The sequence below is a fragment of the Hyaena hyaena genome, unplaced genomic scaffold (assembly GCF_003009895.1).
Source record: "Hyaena hyaena isolate Hyena2069 unplaced genomic scaffold, ASM300989v1 scaffold_353, whole genome shotgun sequence".
NCBI classification, from domain to species: Eukaryota; Metazoa; Chordata; class Mammalia; order Carnivora; family Hyaenidae; genus Hyaena; species Hyaena hyaena.
This window is the reverse complement of record NW_024080987.1, coordinates 1,179,137-1,203,954: the sequence shown is the minus strand read 5'-3', so window position 1 is coordinate 1,203,954 and position 24,818 is coordinate 1,179,137. Positions and strand designations below refer to the sequence as shown.

The following is a 24,818-nucleotide window of genomic DNA, read 5'->3' as shown; positions in this document are numbered from 1 at the left end:
ATGCATTCCTTAATCCTTTGACAAGTTGATACCAGATGCTAAAGCCATGGGTACTCTGCTAAATTATATTATTAAAAGTTTATTTAAAATTTTATGCCATCTGTTTTTATAAAAGCTAAAAATGTTGTTCTTGAAATAAACAACTTGAGGACAATTCAGATTCTACCAGGGAAAACAAATGTAAAAGAATCCTCAAACTAAAATGTCTGCCTAAAATCACCAAACAAGGTCTGTCACATCATTTTACCCACATTCCAAATACAGACAAAGACTGGTATTCCAAAATACAGACACCACGATGTGTCTAATTATTCAACAATTACCTGTTGAGCACCTGGTATAGGCCAGGCACTATTCCAGGTTCCCAGAATACAGCAATCAACAGGAAAAATGTCCCACATGTATTTTAGTTTATGTTAGCTAATAGTTACATAATAGTGAATAACATCAAATACTAGACTTTCAAGTAATGATAAATGGTATGAAGAAAAACAAATGAAGGTCAGAGAATTGGTAGTGACCTGGAGTGGGAGGGAGTGTAGTCAGAGAAGGACTTCATAAATGGCATTGAGCAGAGACCTGTATGATGTGAAGGAGCCAGTCAAGCAAAGTGCTGAGGCAGGAGTCTTCTGAGCAGACACAACAGTGAGAGCTAGGCTCTAATGCAGGGATGACATGGGACATTTGAAGAAGGGCAAAAAGACCAACATAGTTGCAACAGAAAGAGTTGAAGTAGAAGACTATAGAAAGAATAGAAGATGGGCAGGAAATGGGGTTAGATAAATAGTCAAAGAGCATATACATAGGATATGTAGAAATGTTTATAAATTTAATTCTGTGTAAGTGTGTCCGAGTGTTATTGGCAGGTTTTGACTAGAAAAGTGATATAATATATGTAATAATGATTTATATATTTAAAAGATGAATCAAGCTGTGGGAGGGGATGTAAGCTGGAACAGTGAGGCAGTTGCAATAGTCCAGGGAATAGGTAATGGGGCTTTCAAATTCCTAGGGAATTTTGAAGTGTGAAGCTAGCAAGACCTGCTAGTGGATTTAATGTGAGATGAGAGAAAAGGGAAAAAGATGTTCTATGTAGTTTAGATGTATTTGTTTCACTTTCCTACTAGTTCATGTTCTCATGGAAGTAAAGGCTAAGACTCAATGCTGTACAAGTGCAACCAAAGGTTTTCATGTACAAAATCAAATGTGAATTCTAACTGTTGTGTCCTTCATAAATAATCCATGCCATAATTCTGAGTGCTAATTTTTCACTTGCTACAGGATATATCCAATTATCTTTGGTAGTATAGAATAGGTTCTCAAAATTGAATTTCTTTCTTTGGGGCTACTTTCCCAAATTTGTACACTTAAAGGTATCATGAAATCAGAGAATACAAGACAGTGTCTCTATTAAAAGAAAAAGAAGAAGAAGAGGAAGAAGAAAGAAAAACCTCTCTAAACCTGTTCTCTACTTCCCAATCTACCTTGATATGAAATTGTATTAATAGTCATTAAAAGTGATAATATTCTATTTCAGATGTATTTCAGGTAGGTCATTAAACCCTCAATTAAGCCTAAAAATAATATTGAAAAAGGCAGTGAATGAATTTTGTGCTATAATTAAGAAGGAGCATTATAGTCTATAGTCTTTGTGGAATTTATCCAACCGCACAGCCAAAGTTTCTGTCCAGATATAAAATTCTACCCAGATTTGTTCTGGGCACTCCACAAGGCCTTTGCCAGCTCAGTGGCGATGGTTTTGGTCTTTCTCAGTCACAAGATTAAATTGGAGATTAAACATTGCACATTATTCAACAGAAGTTCCCCTAGGCTCCTTTTTTGGCATTGACAATATACATTTAATTACCATTTTGTAGAGCTATACAAGGTTGATCGTGGTCACATATTCTCTGCGAGCGAGAACCCAAGACTAAAATGCAATCTTCCTGATTAGAAGTTTTAAAAAATATTCATACCTCTGCCTTAAATAATTCATAAGAAATCTTCTTACAAAAACAATGGCCCCTTCCTAATAATGACTAAGCTTTGAAAACTTTCTTTATCCTGCCCTTTTAAAATCAATGTGTGGCAACACCAAATCTCCTAAAGAGAAGGAAGTAGGAGTGTATATTGAATATGGTAAGTAAAGATGCATTTGGTAAAAAAAAAAAAAAAAAAAGTAGGTTTCAAGTTTAAACGTGTTTCTTTTACCCTTTTATTTTCTTCACTGATGACTGTTTTTTCCAGAACACTAAAGATGAATAATGCATGTTCTTCTTGGTACATATAGACTGTAAGGTTGGCTCAGGGTGTTGCAACATTTGGACTCACATCCCACCCAGCCTTTTGACTGAAAGAAGGATGCTATGACATCACTAGGTGCATTGAAAATGGAACTATTTCACACTCATGTTCACCCAAAGCACACCAGTGAAAACAGATCCTTTAGTGCCTTTGCTGAGGAGCTGAGCGGAACCCACTGCTGGCTGTTGGAGAGAGAAGCGCCTCTTGTTTTTATTTCTTAATGAGGTATTCCAAAATGAAGGGGTTTACATGAAGGGGTTTGCCTAACTCACATAACTCTGCAAGTCCCATTTCTAAAGAAAAAAACAAATGGTTTGTGGTTCCTTTGAATCAAGGAATGATGTTCTGTAAGTGCACTAACAGTCCTCGATAATGCTGCTACAAGGGCACCCTCATGCTTGTGAACCCTGGGCCAGAAAGACAGCAGGTTGCTCCCAGAACTGATGAGCTATGTGCCCAAGAAAGAAGCTGCACCAGCCCTTCCTGGTGGACGCAGTCTCCTGGCCGCCTCACACAGCTGCCTGGCCGGGAGGGGGCGTGGGAGGAGCCCCTTGTGCTGCTCATCCTGGCCCACAGAGAGGATGCTGTTCAGGGACAAGCTGGGGAGAGCTTGGATCTAACACTGGCTGGGGAAAACTAAGGAGGAAAAAGCCCTATTTTATTCTTTTAATACAGTTCCCAGCAGGAAGATCAGGATAGGAGGTTCCCGCCTGCTCCAGATTAAAGGAACCCGCAGTTTCCAGGTGAAGAAGGGGGGTTCCTTGTCCAGCATTCGCCGAGTCGGCAGCTTAAAGAGCAGCAAGTTATCACGGCAGGACTCAGAGTCCGAGGCTCAGGAGCTGCAGCTGTCCCAGAGCAGGGACACTGTCACTGACCTAGGTAACATAGAGGAGTGGGGTGCGCAGGGACGTGGGGGGTAGGAAGACAGGGCCCAAATCCTGAAACAGCTGAAGCCCATTTTCTTACACGTCAGGAGCTGGAGAGCAGAGCCACAGGCTAGGCCACTCATTCAGTCTGAACCCCATGCCACCCTTTAGAGCAGGGCTGCTCAAACCTTAACGTGCACACAGGTCACCTGCAAGGCTTGTGAAAATGCAGATTTGAATTCGGAGGGTCTTGGGTAGGAACCACTAAGAAGTTTTCTGGTGAAGCTAATGCTGCTGGTTCAGGAACAGTCTGAGCAGTGGAGAATATAGAATATACGTTAGGGAAAGAAAATACTTTAATGGCAGGACAGATTTTTAAAATCCGGATGTTTGCACTTCTGTTATTCTGATCAAGACTTTGAAAGCAAAATGTAGAAGTTCCTTTGGGGGCAGCTAGATCAAGGTCGTCTGTATGTTAAAGTGTCTATTTCATAGTAAAGCCAACAAAAATATCAGAGAGGAAAGATTGAAGATTGTCTAGACCTGACAGTGAGTGATCTTCAGCAAGTCAGTTAGCATCTCAGGGATTTGTTGTCTCCAACTACGCAGTGGGAAGAGTTCTATTTTCTCCTGCCTACTCTGAGGGGATACTTTAAAGATAAATTAAGGGATGATTATAAAGTATGGGCATACACTCTGTATACAGTCAAAGCACTAGTGGCAAAGTTGATCACCAAAGAGACTCTTGAACCCCAAAATATGCTAGTCCAATGAGCCTGACGATCATATTACTAACAAGAAAAAAGAGTAAGCAAGTATGCAGATAGGACTCACCAGCTGCCTGGTATTTAGCCATCAGGTAAAAGTTAAAGTACATTTCCTTTGCCAGTCAGCCGCCCTGTGAGAAGCAAAATAGAAAGCTCTCCTGTCTAGGCAAGTTGTTTCAGAAGTCAGTCAGGATATTTGGATAAATTGTCGATCAAGTCTACTGAAATAGAAGCTGAGTGTATCTAATTAAAGAGAGTCTAAAATAAGAATTGTTTCTACACCTACCCGCCCTCACCTTTGAAAATAGCTAATTTATGCATTAGTTAAGAATCAGCTTATTTCTTTAAGGAGACAGTAGAAAAGAGAAAAACCTGTGACTTCTTTTGTTACAGGTCTAAGATTGTAAGAATGTCATCGTTTAGTTTTGGGGGGAAATATTTCAATTAATTATTTGAATTCATTGACTTAGCCTGACCAGCTGGATCAAAATAGTCAGCCTAGAGGCATGGTTTCATCATAGAAATGACCCAGAAAAGCTTTTAGATTTGAGGGTGAAGCTTTTTTGAGTGGTATGTTACGAAGTGAATTCCTGAGAAATGTCTCCATATTTTTCCACAGAGAAGAGTTTATCCACAAAGGATTATCCACAATGGCTTACAAATTTCCTTAGTTTTTTGAGGCACCGTCCATTTTTGAAATAGCTCTGACAGCAAAGCCAGGTGATATCGAGAGCAGTGGCACTAGACACAGTCACAGCAGCAGAGGAGATAGCAGCATGCTCTATGGCCACTGCAGGTTGCTTGGTGTCCCTCCGTAACTACACCTGTAAGGTCTGGGCAGTCTGGAATGGATTTGGGCACACTCAACCAATAGCTTGCTCATCTCAGCAATTCAAGGACTTGACTCTGTTTCTTCCTTGCTCCCATGTCTCAAGATGGAAGCCACCAGTACAGAGATCATAAATGTCTTTGCAATTGCCTGTTCAGCTCATGGTGAAGGGAACAGCTCCTATTAACGTCCCTCCACTAAAGTCAAGGCTATGCCCTGTTAACCCACTGGGCCATGGTAGTCTGCCCTAGGATTCAAAAGCATGGACAACTCTACCATACCAATGTGTTCTCCATGGAGACTGAACAATATAACCTTTCTTGGCATTTTTCTTTTGAAGAAGGGAGTCCTTGGAGTGCAAGCGAGCCCAGCATCGAGCCCGAGGGAATGAGTACTGCTGGCACAGAGGAGAATTACCACAGGAGCATGTCATGGCTTCATGTAAGTAGGAATCTCAGAGAGAGACCTGAAATCCGTATCTTTTGGCACTGAGAAAGATCTATGAAGTGAGGACAAAAGATTCTGCTAAAACTATCAATCTAATTTAGTTTCCAAGAAAAACCATAGGAACCTCTGAATTCTCACTAGGATTGGTATTCTGTTGGATCGTGTTCCATTTTAGGCTTAACTAAAACCAAAGGTTCTTTGTTATGGCTGGTTTGTAGGTCACCATAAGTCAGGGAAAACCCTGAGGGACAGGGCCAGGTTGGTGACCAAGACAGCCTGGGTACCACAGGCAAGGTATCACCATTAGTTTGATACAGTCACCACAAATGCTGAGAGCAAGGTCATAGTATCAGTCTGTGTCTGTGTAGATCTAACTGTAACCCAGAACATGGAGATTCTTAGATGACAAAGGTCACACTCCAAAGGTTTCTTCAGAGGTCATAGGCAGGCGGGGATTTCAAGAAAGCACTTGGAATGGATTAGAGAGTTCAAGGTTTGAGCTGGCCATGAGAAAGAATGAGAAAGGTAAGGAAGCATAACATCAAATCCACAACTTGCAGGATACTGCCTGCACTGTCATTGATTTTGTATGGACTCTACCATCTCCTCTGATTTTAATCTGACTTCCTGGTACAGTCAAATAAGGGCTGGCTGGTACATGATGCTCCTCAGAGTTTACAGTGCTGTGCCGTCACAATTGGTGGACCCCCAGAAATGTTTGGAAGTGATCCCCAGTACTTAATTTTCAAGACTCTCTGAGGCAGCTGTTTTTAAAGTAAACTCTTTAGTGAGGTTCAACATACATATTGAAAAGCATAGAAAACCTACGTGTACATAGCTCAATAAATTTCCACAGAGTGACAATCTGTGTAACCACCAGAAGGTCAAGAACATTGTGCTACTCTAGAAGCTCTAAATATGCCCTCTACCAGTCACTACGCTCCCCTAATGGTAACCACCATTCTTACTTCTGTCACCACAGATTAGTTCTGTCTGTTTTTGAAATGCATAATAATTGGCATTATATGTCATGTACCCTGTCATGTTATGGTTTGTTTGGTTCATATTAGGGTAAATCCTGCAACTTTGCTCTTCCTCAAGATGGCTTGTTCTATTCTTCACTATAGCCATTTCCATTTAAAATCACCTATTAATTTCTATTAAAAAAAAGATTTCAAAACAGCCTTATATTGAAATAATATCATTTAAAATTGAAGAATTGAAATATTTACTCAGTGAATCTTCTACTGTATCTGAGGTTCCAGATGATGCTATCTGCCTCCAGAGAGGACTCACCCTATACTTTCACAAAGAACAAAGATCACCTGAGTCCAATCAAGGACTAAGCTGACTTGACTTGTAGTATTGCTTTCCCCCACACTTTACCCCCAACACATAACTCCTAGTATCAAGTATTCCAGTGTGAGTCTGGCGTGTGTCCTATAACTAACTCCAGTCTTGCTGGGACAGAAACTACAGTTTTGCTTCCCTATTACAGTGAAACTGTTAAAATCTCCATAATGCTTGTCAGCTGGTTCCTGCTTGGCTTTTTAGCTACTCAATCAACAAATGCCTAGAAGGAAAACAGTCACCCAGCACCAAGTCTACCTTCTCTACAGGATCTTGTCCACTCAATTCTTCTTCCCTTTGGCAATTCTGAACTCCAATTTTTATCTTCCAGTTCTCATGAAATTGCCTAAAGCTTTGCCTGGCTTCTTGGACACTTATGCCTGAAGGAGAAATGTGGCATATGCTGACATTGTGCTCACCTCAGTAAATGCCCCTTCCACATCTTGCCTTTGAGGTCCTGACTGCCTCACTGTGTTAAATGCAATCTTATGCATTCAAATACGTATATTCAAATATATGTATTAATATATGTGTGTGTATGTTAAACAACACACATTTATTAGCTTACAGTTTCTATGGACCAGGAACCCTGGCACAGTTTAGCTGGGTGCTCTTCTTCAGGCTCTCACAAGATTGCAGTCAAAGTATTGGCCAAGAGTGCGGTCTTATCTGAAGGGTCTTATCCCAGTGAACTGGGAAAGAGTTTGCTTCTAAGCCCACATGATTGTTGGTAGAATTTCAGTTACTAAAGGACTGTTGGATTGAGGACCTCAATTCCTAGCTGACTGTTGGCCAGAGACCACCCTCATTCCTTACCATATGAACCTTTCCAGCATGGCAACTTGCTTTCTCAAAGCCAGTAAAGGAGAGTCTGGTAAGAAGAGACAAGTCACTATCTTATGCAGTCTAATCACAGAAGTAACATCTGATCCTCTTTGCTACATTCTGTTGGTTAGAAGCAAGTCACTGGCCAGCCCATATTCAACAGGAGGAGGTTTCACAAAGGCATTAATAACAGAAGGTGGGATCATTGGGAACTCTCTTAGAAATATATCTATCAAAAAGACATCCCTGAGCATAACTTTCAAACTACAGACTTCTAGGTCACCTTCTAGAAATTCTATACTAAATCAGAATCTCCTGAACAAAAGTCCAATAATATGTTCATTTGGTTTTTGTCATTTTTGTTTGACTTTCTTGGTGTTTCCCCTTAACAGCCAGATTTGAGAATAACAAAGGAAACCTTACAATTCTTATATGTGCCCTACTTCGTACCAATATAAACAGGAATATCAGGAATGTTAAGTGAATCTTGAGAGAGATCTGGATATTCTGTTCAGGCAACATCTATTTCTTTTTTTAGCTTTGAGGAATGTGAGATATTATTATCTGAGTTTGAGTAAGCAGAGCTTCTCATTCCTGAGGAAATGTGTAGCAGCCCTACCTAGGAGGTTTGATTGGCCTTGTCCATATAGACTTACTTAATATTCTCTATCCAGAATGGTACATGGTCTCTCACAGCTTAGGTGTTGGGGTAGGAACTGGTGTTATGAAGGATGGTAGCATTTGGAAGTTTACTCTAAGCATCTTTGACTAGCCTTATGCATGTAGAAAGGCTATTGTCTTTTTAGAGGGCAATGTAAGAAGTTACAAACTCGGAAGCCTTTGTTCCTTATCTTAAAATAACCATATCCTTCAAAGCAACTGAGTTCTTTTCTGGAACCCTACCTGGGAAGCCTAGGTGATGTGAAGATTTAAGCCAGATCAAGCCACAAGAACTAGAATAGCCCAAGAGCTGGGTAAAATTAATTTGTAGAGAGAAAAAAACGAAGCTCTATAGTCACGTTCAGGCTCAGTTGAAGGTTCTAGGCCAGGGTGGAAGACACAGAAGTGTTTTCAATTCCACGTTGGCAAGCTGGAGTTAAAGACATCCCACAGCTGTCAAAGGCCAGCCAAATCCTTTGGCACAAAAATTCTCACCAGTTTATGCTTTTTTACCTGGCTCCTTCCACAACATAAGAGCTGAAAAACTAATGTGTTTTAAGTTTAGAATCTTCATTCAAAAATATTTGGAAATCATACATTCCACAATAATTTAAGTTTTTCAAGGTTGCTTCACCTTTTATTGTTTCAAAAAGATCTTTCTATCAAGTGCAAATGGAGAAAGCAGAGAAGGCAAGTACAGAAAGACCTGCAACTCTTTGCTTTCTTGTGGGAATTATGGTTTCAACCCTGATTGCTTGGTTGAGTCCCAGTGATATCTGTGTTCTAGGTCATGATCTTGCTGTGCAACCAGCAAAGCTTCATCTGCACCCATGTTGACTACTGCCACCCTCACTGCTACCTGCACCACAGCCGCTCCTGTGCCCGGCTGGTCAGGGCCATCAAGCTGCTCTATGGAGACACCGTGGACTCCCTCCGAGAGAGCAACAACATCGGCAATGTGGCTCTCCGGGGCAAGAAACAGAAAGAGGTGAGTGAATGGTCACCTGAGAATATGCTTATCACAGGAAAACGATGTCCTGCAGTCTTTTCTCTGGATATACAAATGTCAGGCCACTGCAGCTGTATAAACCAGGTTACAGACCCGTGTGATTTTCAGCAAAGACAGAAGATGAGCAAAGAAAGACAAGTGCTTTGTCTTCATGTCAACAAGCGAATATGGAATCTTTCCCCGGGTTTTGTTTTATTTCTGTGAATAAATACAAACTAGTATGGGTGGTGGTGACAGGTACATTATGGTGATAGAATAATGACCCCCAAAGAAGTCTATGCTCTAATTTCTACAACCTATGAATAAGTTACCTTTTGTAGCAAAAGGGATTTTGCCATTGTGAATAAATTAGGCATCTTTTAATGGGGGAAATTATCCTGAATTGCCCAAGTGAGTTCCTTGTCATCAAAAGGGTCTTTTTTTTTTTTAATGTTTTATTTATTTTTGAGAGAGAGAGAGGAGGAGGAGTATGAGCAAGGGAGGGGCAGAAAGAGAGGGAGACACAGAATCCGAAGCAGGCTCCAGGCTATGAGCGGTCAGCACAGAGCCTGACACAGGGCTCAAACTCATGAATCGCAAGATCATGACCTGAGCTGAAGTCAGGCACCCAACTGATTGAGCCACCTAGGTGCCCCCATAAGGGTCTTTATAAGTGAAAAAAGGAGGTAAGAGAGTCAGAGTCAGAAATGGAACAAAAGGCAACAGAAGCAGAGGTCAGAGTGATGCAGGGCCATAAGCCACAAAACGGAGCAGCCTCTAGAAGCCAGAAAAGTCAAAGAAATGAATGATTCCCTAGAGCCTCCAGAAGGAACACAGCCCTGCCATTCCATTTTAGATTTGACCTCAAGAACCGTAAGATAATACATATTTGTTGTTTTCCTGTGAAGTTTGTAGTGATTTATTATAGCAGTAATAGGAAACTGACACAGTTATGTATTAAGAAATAAGTAGTAAATGACCCAACTATTCACAGACAAATAACTGAGTAATCTAGATCAAATTGGACTACAGGAAACTCCTTTAAGAAACTATTACATTTTCTAAGCATTCAGCTGCACTTTCCTGACTAGTACACTGAGCAGCTGAGCTGGCAGAAGATGAAGACCGTAACCAGGGCTGCCGTGACCCTGCCAGGGAGGCCCCGAGTCACCCACCTGCCCCTGATTGGGTGTGATAGCCAAGACTCCGGACTGAGTGCCTCTGGCTGCCCCTGCAGCTGCCTCTCACAAGTGGTTTCACAAAGAGATTTTGGTATAATACCTATTCATCTCAGTGAGCATTCATTGTGCACCTGCTGTTGGCACAATATGAGACCAGATATTCTGGAAGAAATAAAAAATAAATAAGTAGGGGTAGAGGATCTTTCTACTAAGGAGTTTGCAAGCCAGGTCTGGTGGGGTGGAGGATGGCAATAAAATACAAATCAAACAACTAGAGAATATGAGCAACAACAAAAAATTCAGTTGGGTCAGGCATGTCGCAATTTGTAATGCTTTAACCCTTGCAGAGGAAGTTTTTAAATTATTTTGCAATTTACAAAGAAATTTGAGGTAATAGAAAAGATCCTAAAGAAAAAAAATATGTATTTCATGCTTCTCATAAGTGTGCTATTTGCCCTCTAGGATTTGATCTTTCAGTGTTTTTTTTTTTTTTTTTTCAAAACATATATGTGAGGCTCTATCACAGGTATATATTACTGACAGAGTGCTTTTTGATTCTTATAAACTTGTGCAGGCAATACTGTTCTCCCCATTTTACAGATTAAAAAGTTGAGGCTCAGAAGGATGGGATTGTCTCAGTTCATATCTCTAACACATTCAGCTAGACTTTAATTTAGAAATATGGAATATCAAATCCAGAGCTTTTTTGACTAGATTCTATTTTATCTCATGGTATTCAAACTACACATATTCTGAGGGAAGATCATGTGGGACTGTTAATGATGTCATTATATATACATATATATATGTGTGTGTGTGTGTGTGTGTATATTTGTGTCTGCATGTATGTACATAGATATGTATATATATTTTTATTTAGGTAAATTCTCCTTCAGATAAAAACTCCCTTAGTTTTAGGAGAAAACTATATGTTGGAAGTTGCAAATATATACTAATGTAAATTAATGTTCATTATTCACCGTACACACGCTCAGATTTCTTACTGCTCTAACTATACCTTCACCTATAATCCATATGTCACCAAATTCAACATCCTTCAAGATCCAACTCAAATACCACCTTGTCCTTGAAACCATTTATGATGTTCCTGGTGGATGATTATGTTATTTTCATTCCCTCTTTTCTTTAAATTACAATGGCATTTTACTTATGCTTTTCTCATTTTTCATTCCATTATTCATTAATTAATTCATCCATCCATCCATTTGTATTTTCAACAAATTTTTAAACAACCTATGGACATGCTGGGTCCATTCTTTGTGCTGGGTGGTATAATGGGCAAAAGCAATATGGCCCATCTTCATATGATACACACAGCCTAGTTGGAAAGACAGGCATTAATCAGATGAATGTCTCAAATTGATATAAAATTGCAACAGCAATAAGAGCAAGGACAAAAAAAAAACCACACTGTGCTGAGACAGCTTATGAAAAAGACTTTGAACTTGTTGAGTGAAATAAGACAGCCTCTTCAATAGAGTAACAGGTGAGCCTTGACTGAAGGATGCATGGATGTTAAATGGAATTTTCCAACCTGAGAGAAGAGGGGGAAAGGAAGGACCATGACTGGAACACAGGGGACTTTTGTGCATGCAGCACATGCAGATAGAGACCAGACACCATGGGGCCACCCAGGCCCTGGGAAGGATTTTAGTCTTTATCCCATGAGTTGTGGCAAGCCCAGAGAGTTTTAAGATCACTCTGCCTGGGGTGCCTGGGTGGTTCAGTCAGATAAGCATCTGACACTTGGTTTTCACTCAGGTAACGATCTCATGGTTTGTGGGTTCGAGCCCTGTGTTGGGCTCAGCAATGACAGTGTGGAGCCTGCTTGGGATCCTCTCTCTCTCTCTCTCTCTCTCTCTCTCTCTCTCTGCTCCTCTCCCACTTGCTCTGTCTTTCTCTCAAAATAAATTTTAAAAAGTAAAAAAAAAGATCACTCTGCCTACACAGTGGGGCTCTTTATATCCCTATTTCTCCCCTGCCACCTAATTATAAACTTCTGGAAAATTGGCAGTCTTAACACACTTTGTATTTTATGTGATACCTACTAGATAGAGTTCCTCTCCTATAGCAGAGAGAAAATAAATATAGAATGGCTGAGTGGGCTATCTCATTCATGAGTGCCCTCTACCTTGGGCCCAACAAGGACACTGGTCTGAAGCAGAAGAGTCTTACCAACCTTAGGCAATGCTTATGTTTTGGAAAGAGAAAGAGAATGTAAAGCAAGAGTTAAGTGTCCTCTAATCTTAACCTATTTAAGTTAGTCATGCAGGTGAAGAGCTGAAAAATATGTATTGACTCTGCTGTGATAAACATTTTATTTTCAAAATGCCAGCCTCCTGTGCAAGCTCTTTTTTGTTCCCTCCTGATGTTTCCATTTCCTGTGCTGAATCTGTCATGTTATCGAAGAATGCCCACATTTCTAGGGCCAGAATGAAAACAGAGTAGTCAATAAACCAAGAATAAAAGCAGTGATTCTGATTAAAATTGAGCCTTATGAGCAATTGATATTTCATTCCTGTTTCCTTTTGAATTGGTTTTTAGGGCAGAATATATTTGTGACAGCTAGTACATTTTGTAACTCATGTAAGTAACTCTGATCAATCTGCTAATCTACATTTTAAAGCTGAGAAATTCACTGTACATCCTGCTAGTCTATTTTAGTGCACTTCCAAGCTTAGGAGGTTTTTATAAACTATATATATATATGAATTCTTTGATTTTCCTACATATATATATATGATAAGATATATATATATCTTATCCAATGCTATGTTTTGAACAGAGTAAATGTTCAGTTAGTACTTGCTGATGAAAAAAAAAAGGAGTAGATAAAACAAAAAATTTATTTTACTTTCAGCCAGAAAGAAGAGGGGTATAAAAGGTGATATGTGCCCAAATAGGAAGGGCACAGTGTCAGTAAATTCTGCGAAGCCAATGCAAGTGTCAAGAGAGCAAATGATTTCCTGCAGAACTAGTATTTTTCCAGAGCTTTGGGAAACACTGTTAGGAGACCAAGAGCAAGCCCTGGGTCTTGAGTTCATTTGCTAGAATGTCTCCGCATTCATACTTACATGTCAAAGATGTGTGAGGCACAATGGTCTAGCTTCTCTTGGCATGAAATATGTTTCTGGGAAGAACTCTTTCCCAGAGATCTCAGTAGACTGACTCCAATTGTCTTCAGTTTTAAATACCTCATTATTTCAATAGTATATCCTCATTTGTGGCATTTGTGCTTACCACGATTTTTCATTTGTTTCCTTGTTGGTTATATGTCCTTCCTAATGAAATATGCTCTCCATGAAGGCAAACACCAAGGGAGTTTTGCTCCTCAGCATATCCCCAAAAGTTAGCCCAGTTCCTGGCATATGGTTAACCCTTATGCCAGGGTAACAGCCTTGAATTATTAAATGAATAAGTAAATATTTTATTTAAAGTAATTAAGTATTATGCCTCTCTGGTCAATAATCTTTTATTGGAAGAATCCCACTGAAACTTGTTCAAATAATTAGAGTTTCTCCAAAAGACACAGCAGAATCTCATGAAACCAGGGACAGACCAGGAAACAGCTGAGACTCAGAAGAATGAGAACCAAACCTGCTGACCCTACCTATCAGAATGTCTCATCTCTGATTCTTTCTGTATCTTCATCTGCTCATTCATCTCTGTCCCCTGACCCGGTCCTCATGTTTATCTTGCATGTAAACTGAAAATCTTCAGGTCGTGTTATCATTTCTCAGCCCCAGCAACCATCACCACATGAATCAGACTCTGTGCCCCTTAATTCCCTAGGACAGGAATTTGGTGGGATCAACTTCTCCTCTTTGTGATCCAAACATCACAAAGGATAAATCCCTGACCAGTCCAAGGATTGGTTTTACATTGCAAATGTAATCAATAGTGGTCAGAATAAAGAGAGAAGTCCCAGAGTCAAGTATGGTGAATATATATGTCCAAGACACACAGAGAAAAGAAAATGACAGTGGCCCAAAATCCATATCATGCCACAGAAAACATGCCCCAGGATCCCTGACATCTCACGGGGCTGTGTAGTCACCTCCCATCAACCATATTTCCCTTGGGTAGATGGAGTCAGTAATGAATGCCATCTCTATTAGTGATACATTCTGTCCTCTGGTCTTGGATGATAGTCCTGGGTTTCTTTACAGGTCTCAGTGCAACTCACAGTCCAGTGAAATTTCTTACTCTTCTGTGAAACACTAACAAGCAATAGATGCCTTCAGAACTAGAAAAGCCACTGGTGATAGCCTTGTCAGTCTGAGTTAGCGGTCATACCAGTAGAGGGACTTTAGGACTTTCACAGGGTGTATCCAAGTGCTTATCACACAAGTACCTATCTTTGATACCTACATTCCAAACCTCAGCAAGTCATGTGGGAAGAGTGCCTAGCCCATCACTCTAGTGTGAAAACCCTTCTAATTCCTTTCCTTTTGTCTAAAACAAGCATCCTAACCATGATGAGTCACAAGAACACACCATACTTCCAAGGGAAGCATGCCAGAATATTAAATATTTGAGATCTGAGAAGCTTGACATATACCTTCTGTCCCTAGTAAATAGGATTAAACAGAATCCTACATTTCACAGAGTGTCAGAGGCAAACATGAATGTTCACCCTTTTTCTTCTAAGCTGATATCTGCCTGATTAAAGAACATATAATTTAATCAAGAAGAACGTCTGAAAAAGACAAAATGTCCAGCCAAAGGAGAGAGGTGAACTATTAATAAAATTTGAAAATCATATTTTAAAATAATTGTAATGACCTGAGGAAATATTCATTATAAGATCCTAATAAAATGAGATGTTTAAACTTGTGTGTCACATACATACCATCCTCATCACTGTGTTAAGATGCACAGAGTGAAAAAAAAGACAAAAGGAACAAAATAATGGGCATCACTGGGTTAGGAATCATAGACATTTTTCTTTCCTTTTCCAGGTTTTTCCGCGTTTTCCAGATGTTCTACAATTTGCATGTACGCTTTTATAAATAGACAGAATAAAAGAGAGAATCCACTTTTAAAATACCTTAAGTTTTTTAAAAAGGAAGTCAAAGACACCCCTACATTTATATGATAAATTATTGCCATATGATTTTAGAACAGTTTCTAAATCATAAAACAAGCATGTATATTGTATATTGTTTTTACATTTATAGGAAAAAATGTAATGCAGGTTTTAACTCCTCAAATGATATGTGTTCCCAACTATGTGCCCCCATGTTTTTATCTTTAGAAAACACAGCAAGAGCTCTGAGTCATTTGTTTAGAAGTTGATTCATTCTAAAAGTTCATTCCTTACCAGTCACACACCAGATGCATTGTCTTAGGTCTTTTAGTCAGAACTTTGAAAACTTCCTTGGACTATGCATGTACTTTTAGATTTGTCTTTTCTTTCCAATATCTCCATCTCTAACACTGTGAAGCTCTGTTCAAAAATTCTTAAGGAGTTCATTTTTTCCCCCAGCATGGAGGGAGAAAATGTTTCATTGACATGGCAGTGGAAAAACAAATGAGCATTTATTCTGTGTAGAAGGATGGATTCCTCTTTGCATGGCCCGGAGTGCAAAATGGGGAACACTCAAGACTCAGGATAAATAAACAAGAGGCTGTCACCATTAGGAACGATCATTCCCAGCTGCTCTGTCCACTCCATCCCTTAGCATTCAGAGTCAGAGAAAGAAAGCACCTCCTCCGTGTTTATGTAGATGAGTCCATTTTATTCGGGATTCTGGTTGAGGTGACATTTTGAAAAAAGAGCTGCTGACTCCTATATGTTTTTTGCATTTGTTTTTTTTTTTAAACGAGTTTGGATTTTTAAAGAAATCATTTTACCTTACAGTTCCAGCCTAGGTAATAAATGCCATGAACTTCTACTTCTTTGATGAGTCTATCTTTTACTTTCCAGGTCTCCTTTATGAAATATATTCTTTCTTCCATGACCAAATGACCACCTTGTGACATCCAGCCCTGTAAAAGGGCTATTAGATAGAGTGGGTTTTAACTGACTTAATTTTGTTTTTAAGAATTGTGTTTTTTAGCAGCTTCATGGAATAAAACTGGCCCTGAGATGGAAGTCAAGAGATCCTTGTCTTGTTTTAATTCTGTTAACAGCCAGCTTTGTAACTTGGCCAAGTTATTCCACTTCTCTGGACCTCCATAGTAAAAGAGGACCTTGTAGCTAAATATCTCTGAGCTCTCTTCCATTCCAAAATGAGCCGTTTTTATCACTTTCAGAAAGCGTGGGGCTCCGAAAAGGCCTAAACTGCCCCTCCCATTAGAAGATGGTTGTTAGGAGACTCTGGGGGGACACAGCACTGTTGACTTTGAGAGAATGTGACACTTTTGGTCACTCATCTCGTGTTCTTTGCAGTGCTCAGAGAAGTCATGCCTAAGGACGCCTTCCCTGAAGAAGAGAGTTTCTGATGCCAACCTGGAAGGAAAAAAGGACTCTGGAATGCTGAAATACATCAGACTGCAGGTATTGATATCTGGATCGGAAACATTCATGGAGCGGTGATGGGGGAGGAAGGTGCCAGATGTCCTGCTACTAATGCTTGAGACACACGGGGCCAGTTGGCACAGTGTTAGCATTGAGACCCCTTTAATTGGTGGGTAAGAGTGCCACCAGGTGTGCGGGAAACTAATCTTTTCTTGTTAGCCAGCCAGCTTCCACAGAGCCAGGGCTTGGGTCACGTGGCTGAAACGTGTCTCCTCCCACTCACCCCACTCCATGGAGCTGATCCCCCACCGGCATGTGGTGGCTCTGCTCACAGCTCTTAGAATGTAATTTCCTGGGTTCAAATCCCACATCTGCCACTCTGGCTCTGGGACCTTGAGCAAGTTGCTTAATGTCTCTTGGTCTTATTTGCCTCATACATAATATGGGGATTATAACAGTAGGCCTGTCTCAAAGGATTATTGCATGGATTAAAAGAGATAGTACACTTATCTACTTACCCAGTGCTTGACACATTGTTATATTGTTGTTATAACCTAAGCCCTAACTCTAAATCATTACAGGGATTCCAGGGTCAGGTGGTGGGGGGCGAGAGGAAGTAGCAGGGAGGGAAGAAAAACAACTTGTGTTTCTGGGAAGTGTTTGAAATGGCTAAAGACCTACACTGTCCAGAACCTACACTTATCATCTAAATTATCTGAAATAATGGATTAAATAGGATTTTTGTGGCCTAATCTGGGGCCATAACTACAATACACAATGTTTCAAAGGGAAAATGTCAGCCATGTTTGCTGTTAGGAAACTAACTTTCTGAATGGAACTCCTTTATGAGTTCGAGGCTGCTCCTTGTCTACAGTGGACCTCAGCTCCTAAGAGAAAGGAAAATAGGATGCTTTGAAAGTCCATCAGGACTTGTAACACAAAGATTTACTGGCTGGAGTCTTCCTTTTCTCTTGGGATCATTCTACAGCTTATTTCTTAGGGGGCTACAGGATAGTTTTTGCGGTGAAAGCATCATGAAAGCAGTATATCGTTTTGTAATTATAATCAACTAATGAAGTGTAAAGTTTATCACCCACCACGCCAATAAATATGCTCCCATTTTAGAAAGTATTTTACGGTCTTTTAAGGAAAGCAGGGAGAAGGGAAGTGGCACGTGGGTCCCAAGAGGAGTGCGGCAATCAGTGTCTTCAAAGATCTTAAGACGTACTTCCATCCTTCCCAGGTGATGAGTCTGTCGCCTGCTCCTTTGTCTCTGCTAATCAAGGCAGCGCCGATTCTGACAGAAGAGATGTATGGAGACATTCAGCCAGCTGCCTGGGAGCTCCTGCTCAGCGTGGATGAGCACATGGCAGGCGCGGCGGGTAAGGACACGTCACCGGGGACCCTGCTTGCCACTCCTCCTGGGGGTCCAACTGGGCCGCCCATGCACGCCCTTTCATTCCTAGGTCAGATCCACAGCAATGGCTGGGACTCTAGACAGAGGCGTGCACTACAGGGAGGGGGGTGAGGTGCTACACACCCGTTACTTTTCACCCGTAGTCTGCGTAAGAGCAGTGAGTCTCTCTGCCGGTGTTACCAGATTACCGAGAATGGTTTTCCCCAGAACCTACACGCTCACTATGTTTCACAAAAAGCGAAAATTCATTTTGTGTGTTGTGATGTCCCAGATTTACCGTGAGCCGCCATCATTAACTTCATTTAATCGTTACAAGTAATGTTTTAGGTCCAAATTACACTATCAAAACAAGTTTGTTGAAACATATCCAAAGGCACACAGTAAAAGGTACATGCAAAATGTGGGTTCTTCTTCTTTCTTCCCCTTTTTGTACATATTCTTTTAATTTTATATAGTTGTTTTAATTCCGTAATGTACATGGTAAGGTCTCAAATAACACAGAAGTGTATGAAGCTAAAAGTATCTCTTCCTCATGGCTGTCAGGCTCTTCCCCAGAACTGACAATTCCCCAGTTTTTCAGGAGCCCTGCTAGGGTACACTATGACATATATGCCTAAGTACCAATGTGTATGCTGTGTTTCCATTGTCACACAAATAAGACATACCATAAAGACTTTTGAACTTTGCATTTTTCCTTGATATGTAGAAGATGTTTTTTTTTTTTTTAAAGAATTTATTTGAAGAAATATCTCTTCAAATCAGGCAGGACGAAAAAGGGAGTGTTCAGGAGCACTTTACCAACAGGCTTTTATAGAAAAGGTGGGGCACCGGCGTGGCTCAGTCTGTTGAGTGTCCGACTTCGGCTCAGGTCATGATCTCGTGGTTCATTGGGTTTGAGTCCCACACTGGGCTCTGTGCTGACAGCTCAGAGCCTAGAACTTGCTTCAGAATATTTGTCCCCTTCTCTCTCTGCCCCTCCCCCATTCACACTGTCTTTTTCTCTCTTTCAAAAAGAAATAATTAAAAAAAATTTTTTAAGAAAAAGAACAGAAACAAAGTAAGGCAATTAGTGACTGGCTATAACTAAAAGCCTAATTGGCTGTTTGTGACTGGTTATCCTTAGCTTTATGACTTGTAACCTTGAAGCTTTTGCAGGCTTAGATTTTTGTTTGCTTACATAGGTCACCACAGGATTAGTGCTACATCATTCTAATGGCCTCCTTGTTTAATGAATAATCTTCCCCTTTTTGTCATCCTCTCCTATGTGAGAGATCCACCAAAACTTTGGTGTTAGTGCCACTCTCAATCAGATCAGAGTTAAGTTGCTCCTATTTCATTGTGAAACTCATAGGTTATAATGTCACATCTATAAAACAATTGTTTTTGCTCTTCCCCTCTTTGTTCATCTTCTTTCTGCTTTTCCAAGCACAGTGAGACTGTGTAATATATGGTTGATGGTTGTGAACGTGCATTTAAGAGCACTGAGAGAACATAGCACACAAGGGAGACTATAATGGTAACTGTTAGGAGTATAATGCCAAGAGACTAAAGGATGCTTGTCAGCCAGGGTCCCCATGACCCAAACTAGTTGGTATCAAATAATTCAAAGAATTTACCTGCTTTCAGCCAAGCGACTTATTTGTTAGTTTCTTGTATTTGCTACAATACCAGATATTTTGATCCAGGTACAGCAAGGACTATTTTATCATGGACAGAAGTTTCTGTGTTCAGCCAGCAAGTAATCTAAAGCAATTTTATTATCGAAAACCACCTTACCAGGAAAATATAGACTTTGTTTTACAGCTATGGCCTTAGTAGTAGATCTCGCCATGGTTGTCAGAGCCAAGGAGCACTGTCTTTCCTGTTCATTAACACAGATAAACGCAAGTAGCAAAAAGGCAACAGGAATAATGGTTTAATATTGGAAATGATGATCTTGATCTGTGATCTTGGGAAAGCTGTCTCCCAAATGCAATCTGTATCAGAGGAGGAACCTCCCCAGTCAGTTTTAATTTTGGATCCCCAGCTGGCATGCAGTTCCCAGAGTTTAGAGAAATGTTTTTTAATGAAGGATATAGAAAAACCATTTCAGTCCCTACAGTTTGGCCGATGAGTAGTAAGGAGGAGCTGGTATGGTCCCTTCCAAGGATATTCAAGGGCAGTTTTTGTTCTTAGTGATTCCAAATCGGAAGGTTGGAAATGTTAATTTTGGGAGTGGTAGCCAGATATTTGAGGAAACTAGAAGATTCAAGATCTAGTTGGGTGTACAGATAAATAACATCAAAGACAATGAACAGAACTAGAATTTGATATTCACAAATGTTACAATTTTTTACTGAAACATAATTTTTCCTTTACAATCATGCTCAATTCTATCAAAGATAATCACAGTAAGACTAATTTGTTTGCAAAATAAGTCTAGACTCATTAAATGTGGCCTGACTTTTTACCTAAGTGCAGCAGGAATAGTGATTGACCATATTGGCTTATTTCAAATCTGGTTTGCTGGAATTTTTTATAAGGAATCATAGACTGGATTTTGAAAATCTCTCCAGGGGCACCTGGGTGGCTCAGTCAGTTAAGCCTCTGACTTCTGCTCAGGTCATGATCTCATGATTCGTGGGTTTAAACCCTGCGTCGGGCTCTGTTCTGACAGCTTGGAGCCTGAAGTCTGCGTCAGATTCTGTGTCTCCCTCTGTCTTTTCCCCTCCCTCACTCATGCTCTGTCTCTCTCTGTATCAAAAATAAATAAACATTAAAAAAATTAGGGAGGTACCTGGGTGGCTCAGTCGGGTAAGCATCTGACTTCCACTCAGGTCATGATCTCATGGTTTGTGAGTTCCAGCCCACGCTGGGCTCTGTGCTGACAGCTCAGAGCCTGGAGCCTGCTTCAGACTCTGTGTCTCCCTTTCTCTCTGTTCCTCCCCCACTTGTGCTCTGTCTGTCTCTGTCTCTCAAGTATAAATAAATGTAAATTTCTTTAAAGTTAACAAAAATAGGAAAAAAAATAAAAACCTCTCCAGCTTGAGAAGTCAAGAGAAGAACTCAACATGAGACTTCGCCTGGAATACCTATAGATTTGGCTAAACTTCAATCTTCTTCAGGTCCCCAGGATACCTGGAGTTTCCTGGGCCTGCCAGGAAATGGCCTTCCTTACTCACCTGGTAAGGGTGCAGGGAATCCTGTAAGCAAGGTTACCAGGCCAGTTTTTCCAATGAACTTTTATTGGCTCCGTAAAGTCAACCCTCCTTCCTTAAAACTGTCTGGTCATATCTGATTTTATGCATATTCTCAAATACAATATTCCAGTCAAAGCCTTACTAATAAAACCAGTGTTTTCAGTTGTGCCCTCTTATATGAAAATCAGGTTCTTATTGAACTTATGCAAATAATTATATTGTCATGAAAGCAAGAATACTCAGTGAGTTCCTCAATTCTGGAGGAATCCGGTGAGGAGAAAAGTGAATATTTTAATTCTACTTATCGCAATGTAGTTTATAAAATTATTGTGAAGTCATAGATAGCTTAAGAGAAGAGGGGAAAAAAATTCTTTAAATCTGGAAAAATAAAGCATTAAGGAACCAGTAATGTTTCAAAGAAAAAGTTATTAAAAAATTATAATCATCCTCATCAGTCCATTCAATCTCATATCATTAATTCTTGTTCTACTTTAATTGTTTTTCCATTAGTTCTGGAAATTCTTATCCAGTTCAGTTTTATGATCTTACCATGAATCTTTCTGAAGATGCTTTTTGCAAAAGCGTCAGAATAAAACAAGAACTATCTACAAATGACAAAAAGATTTGTAAAAATTGGCCATGATTAAGGATCCGATGGGAGTTTATTTGGTAAAGAAATAGAGTTTTACTGTGGCATATAATAATTCAGGATAATAATTGGACAATGAGAGTATTAACAACTTCCTAGAAACTTTGAACAATTTCTGCAATACCTGTATTGGTAACATGTATCCATACACATATAACTTAAGAATGGTTATTAACACTTCTTATTTGACAATGGTTCCACATAATTTAACATATCAAATAAACCTAATTAGTTTAACATCTGTCTTAAGAGATGAGAGACAAATTCTTTGAGATTTTCTAGGGAACCTCGGGGAAAACCCAAAGTTACTTTGAAGTCAAAAAGACTTCATTTAGAATTTGATTTTGGGAAGTTGCCAAAATGCAAAAGGTTTGAACATTTGACTAAATAGAATCTCAGATCATTATGAAATAGTACTTAATTATCTACTTCTAAGCCACAATAGATTTTAAAGGTAAATACAGAAGGTTACATACTTGTGAACCAAATTTAGCTATTTTAATATTAAAAAGATTGAGTTTTCTTAAATTATTAATGACCTGATAAAGACAACATGAAATACAGTAAATTGTTTTGATAAGACATAAATCTTCACTTTCTAGGTAGATTATCCAAATGTAAAACAAAAAACAAAAAAAACCCACAATCTTTTATGAAGAGCAGACCAGTAGTCCAAGAAGTAGTTTTTTGTTTTCTTTTGTTTTTTTTTTTAGCTGAGACAAAACCAAGTTCTAATTTTTTACCAATGTGTCTTAATATTAAAGCTCATTATTTAAAAACTTTAATATATCCATTCCAGCCACATGTACAATTTATTTTCCAAAATTCCTTTCTATAAACCTTCTATAATTTTATTTCATACCCATTCAGATTTTGTTCTGATTTTTGTGTGTGTGTGTGTGTTTTTTTATCTTATTCATTCTGGAACAACTGATCATTCTACTTTACTTAGCTATTTTTCATCCTTATTATTTCTAAGTAGTTTTAATTGTATATATTGATTAAGATTCTTAACCCTTAGAATCCTTTATTCCTAGTGGTAACTAAGAAGTAAGGAGTTGTGGACTGTTATAGTAGCATTCTGTGTATTGGGAAATTTATTAAAACATTTCACCATTTCTAGAAGTATATTCTTCCTCATAGTAAATCTTTCATCTATTTAATCCTTAATGATTATGTTGACTCGTGAAAATTTCTTAAGACATTAAGAAATTAAACAACTAATCATCATTTTTAATTATCTTTCTTGCTGACAAATTCTATAACAGAGATAATATAAATTTATGAGACTTCCAGTAAGCCTATTACAATAACAGTATTATATTTAATGCTGATAACTCTAAAGATTGTCTTGTGTTAACTAAATCAACAAATGTTTTATTTATCAAAGATATTTCTAGATCACATCAACTTAAAAAACATTTGGGTTAGTTTCTATACTTCTGAGAGTATGTTTGATTTATATAAGTGCTTGTTTAGATTCAATCCAATAAATAGGGTTCTTTACAAATTAATTTTGGCAGTACTATCTGGAGTAGGAAAATGTCACACATCTGCAACATACATACATAAACATACATAGCTATATAGACAGACACAAAGATCTTGTAGTATTTGCTTTAAAATTTTTGCCATGAGACAGGAATGATAGTGCAAAACTGACTAGTTTATGAAAAAAAATTTGGATTAAAGTGTTTTCTAGCAGATACACTAAGTTAAGATTACTTGCTCAGATGGCTAATTCTTTCACTAATGTTAGTAGAAAAGAATATTAGTAGAAAAGACTGAAGATTTTCATTCACCTAATTTCCCAAGTAGTTTCTTTTCTTTTTTTTCCTGGTAAGAATACCTCCCTGAAGTTTGCATTTCAAGAGATGGCTCCAGGTTCCTAGGGAAGACCAGATAGACATTTACATCTCAAAGGCACACAGAAAGGATGTAAATTTCTTCAAAAAGGACTTTTGTTCTCTAAATCCACATTTCTTACAATATCTGAAAGCCATTTGGTTTGGAGATTGGTAGAACAGATAGGTGGGTTTTAATTGTTTCTAGGACTGCATTTCTGGTTTTTTTTAGACAAGTAGAAGACAATTTGTTAATTCTACAAAGAACTGTGTTGTAATTTGAATACCAAGATGCTTACCCAGCCATCCAATTACAATTGCTTCCTTATATCTAGGAGATCTTCAACTAAGATGGAAGTTAAGATTCCTATGTTCTATATTTATAGCTGTGTTTCTTTGGAATGTTTTAGTAAATCCTTCCACTAGTGGCTTCAGAATGTTTCTTTCCCTCTGGGCTTAGTTTCATTTTGACTTAGGAGAGAAGGCCTAAAAGAAAAGGTTTCTATCAAGCTCTGAATATCAATTTCCAAGTTGGCTAATTTCTGACCACAGAGCTACTTTTAAAAAAGGAGGAGGAGGGCCTGGTTGGCTCAGCTGGTTAAGCATCTGACTTCAGCTCAGGTCATATCTCATGGTTTGTGAGTTCAAGCCCCACGTCGGGCTCTGTGCTGACAGCTCAGAGCCTGGAACCCGCTTTGGATTCTGTGTCTCCTCCTCTCTCTGCCCCTCCTCCATTTGTGCTCTGTCTCTCTCTGTCTCTCAAAAATAAGTAAATGTAAAAAAAAATTTTTTTTAAAAAAAGACCTTTTTAATAACTTGTCAGGTTTCATCTGGGAAAAGTAGTAAACATTTCTGGCAGTACCAAAAAACCCCAATGGACACAAGAGGGGATGAAGATGATGCAAAAGAGACTACCCTCCCTAAATCCAGAGTTTATCTGAGATGATTAAGTTTTCCACTGTGGCCATTGTGATTAAAGACTGTCTTTGGTAAGGTTAACCTCACTTATTCAGCCTTAAGACAAAGTT

At 39.1% G+C, this 24,818-nt stretch overlaps 1 protein-coding gene across 3 annotated transcripts in view; it reads left to right on the top strand.

The window, feature by feature from the left end:
• UNC80 (unc-80 homolog, NALCN channel complex subunit) overlaps window positions 1–24,818 on the top strand; it is a 221,428-nt gene that overhangs the window by 116,135 nt on the left and 80,475 nt on the right. For 2 of the 3 annotated variants that reach the window (XM_039249973.1, XM_039249972.1), the window contains exons 27-30: window positions 5,107–5,207; window positions 8,836–9,036; window positions 16,633–16,740; window positions 17,945–18,083. In XM_039249973.1, coding sequence (XP_039105904.1) covers window positions 5,107–5,207; window positions 8,836–9,036; window positions 16,633–16,740; window positions 17,945–18,083 — 549 coding nt within the window. Of the gene's footprint in view, window positions 1–2,979; window positions 3,184–5,106; window positions 5,208–8,835; window positions 9,037–16,632; window positions 16,741–17,944; window positions 18,084–24,818 lie in introns of all 3 variants that reach the window. The other variant, XM_039249971.1, reaches the window with a different exon arrangement.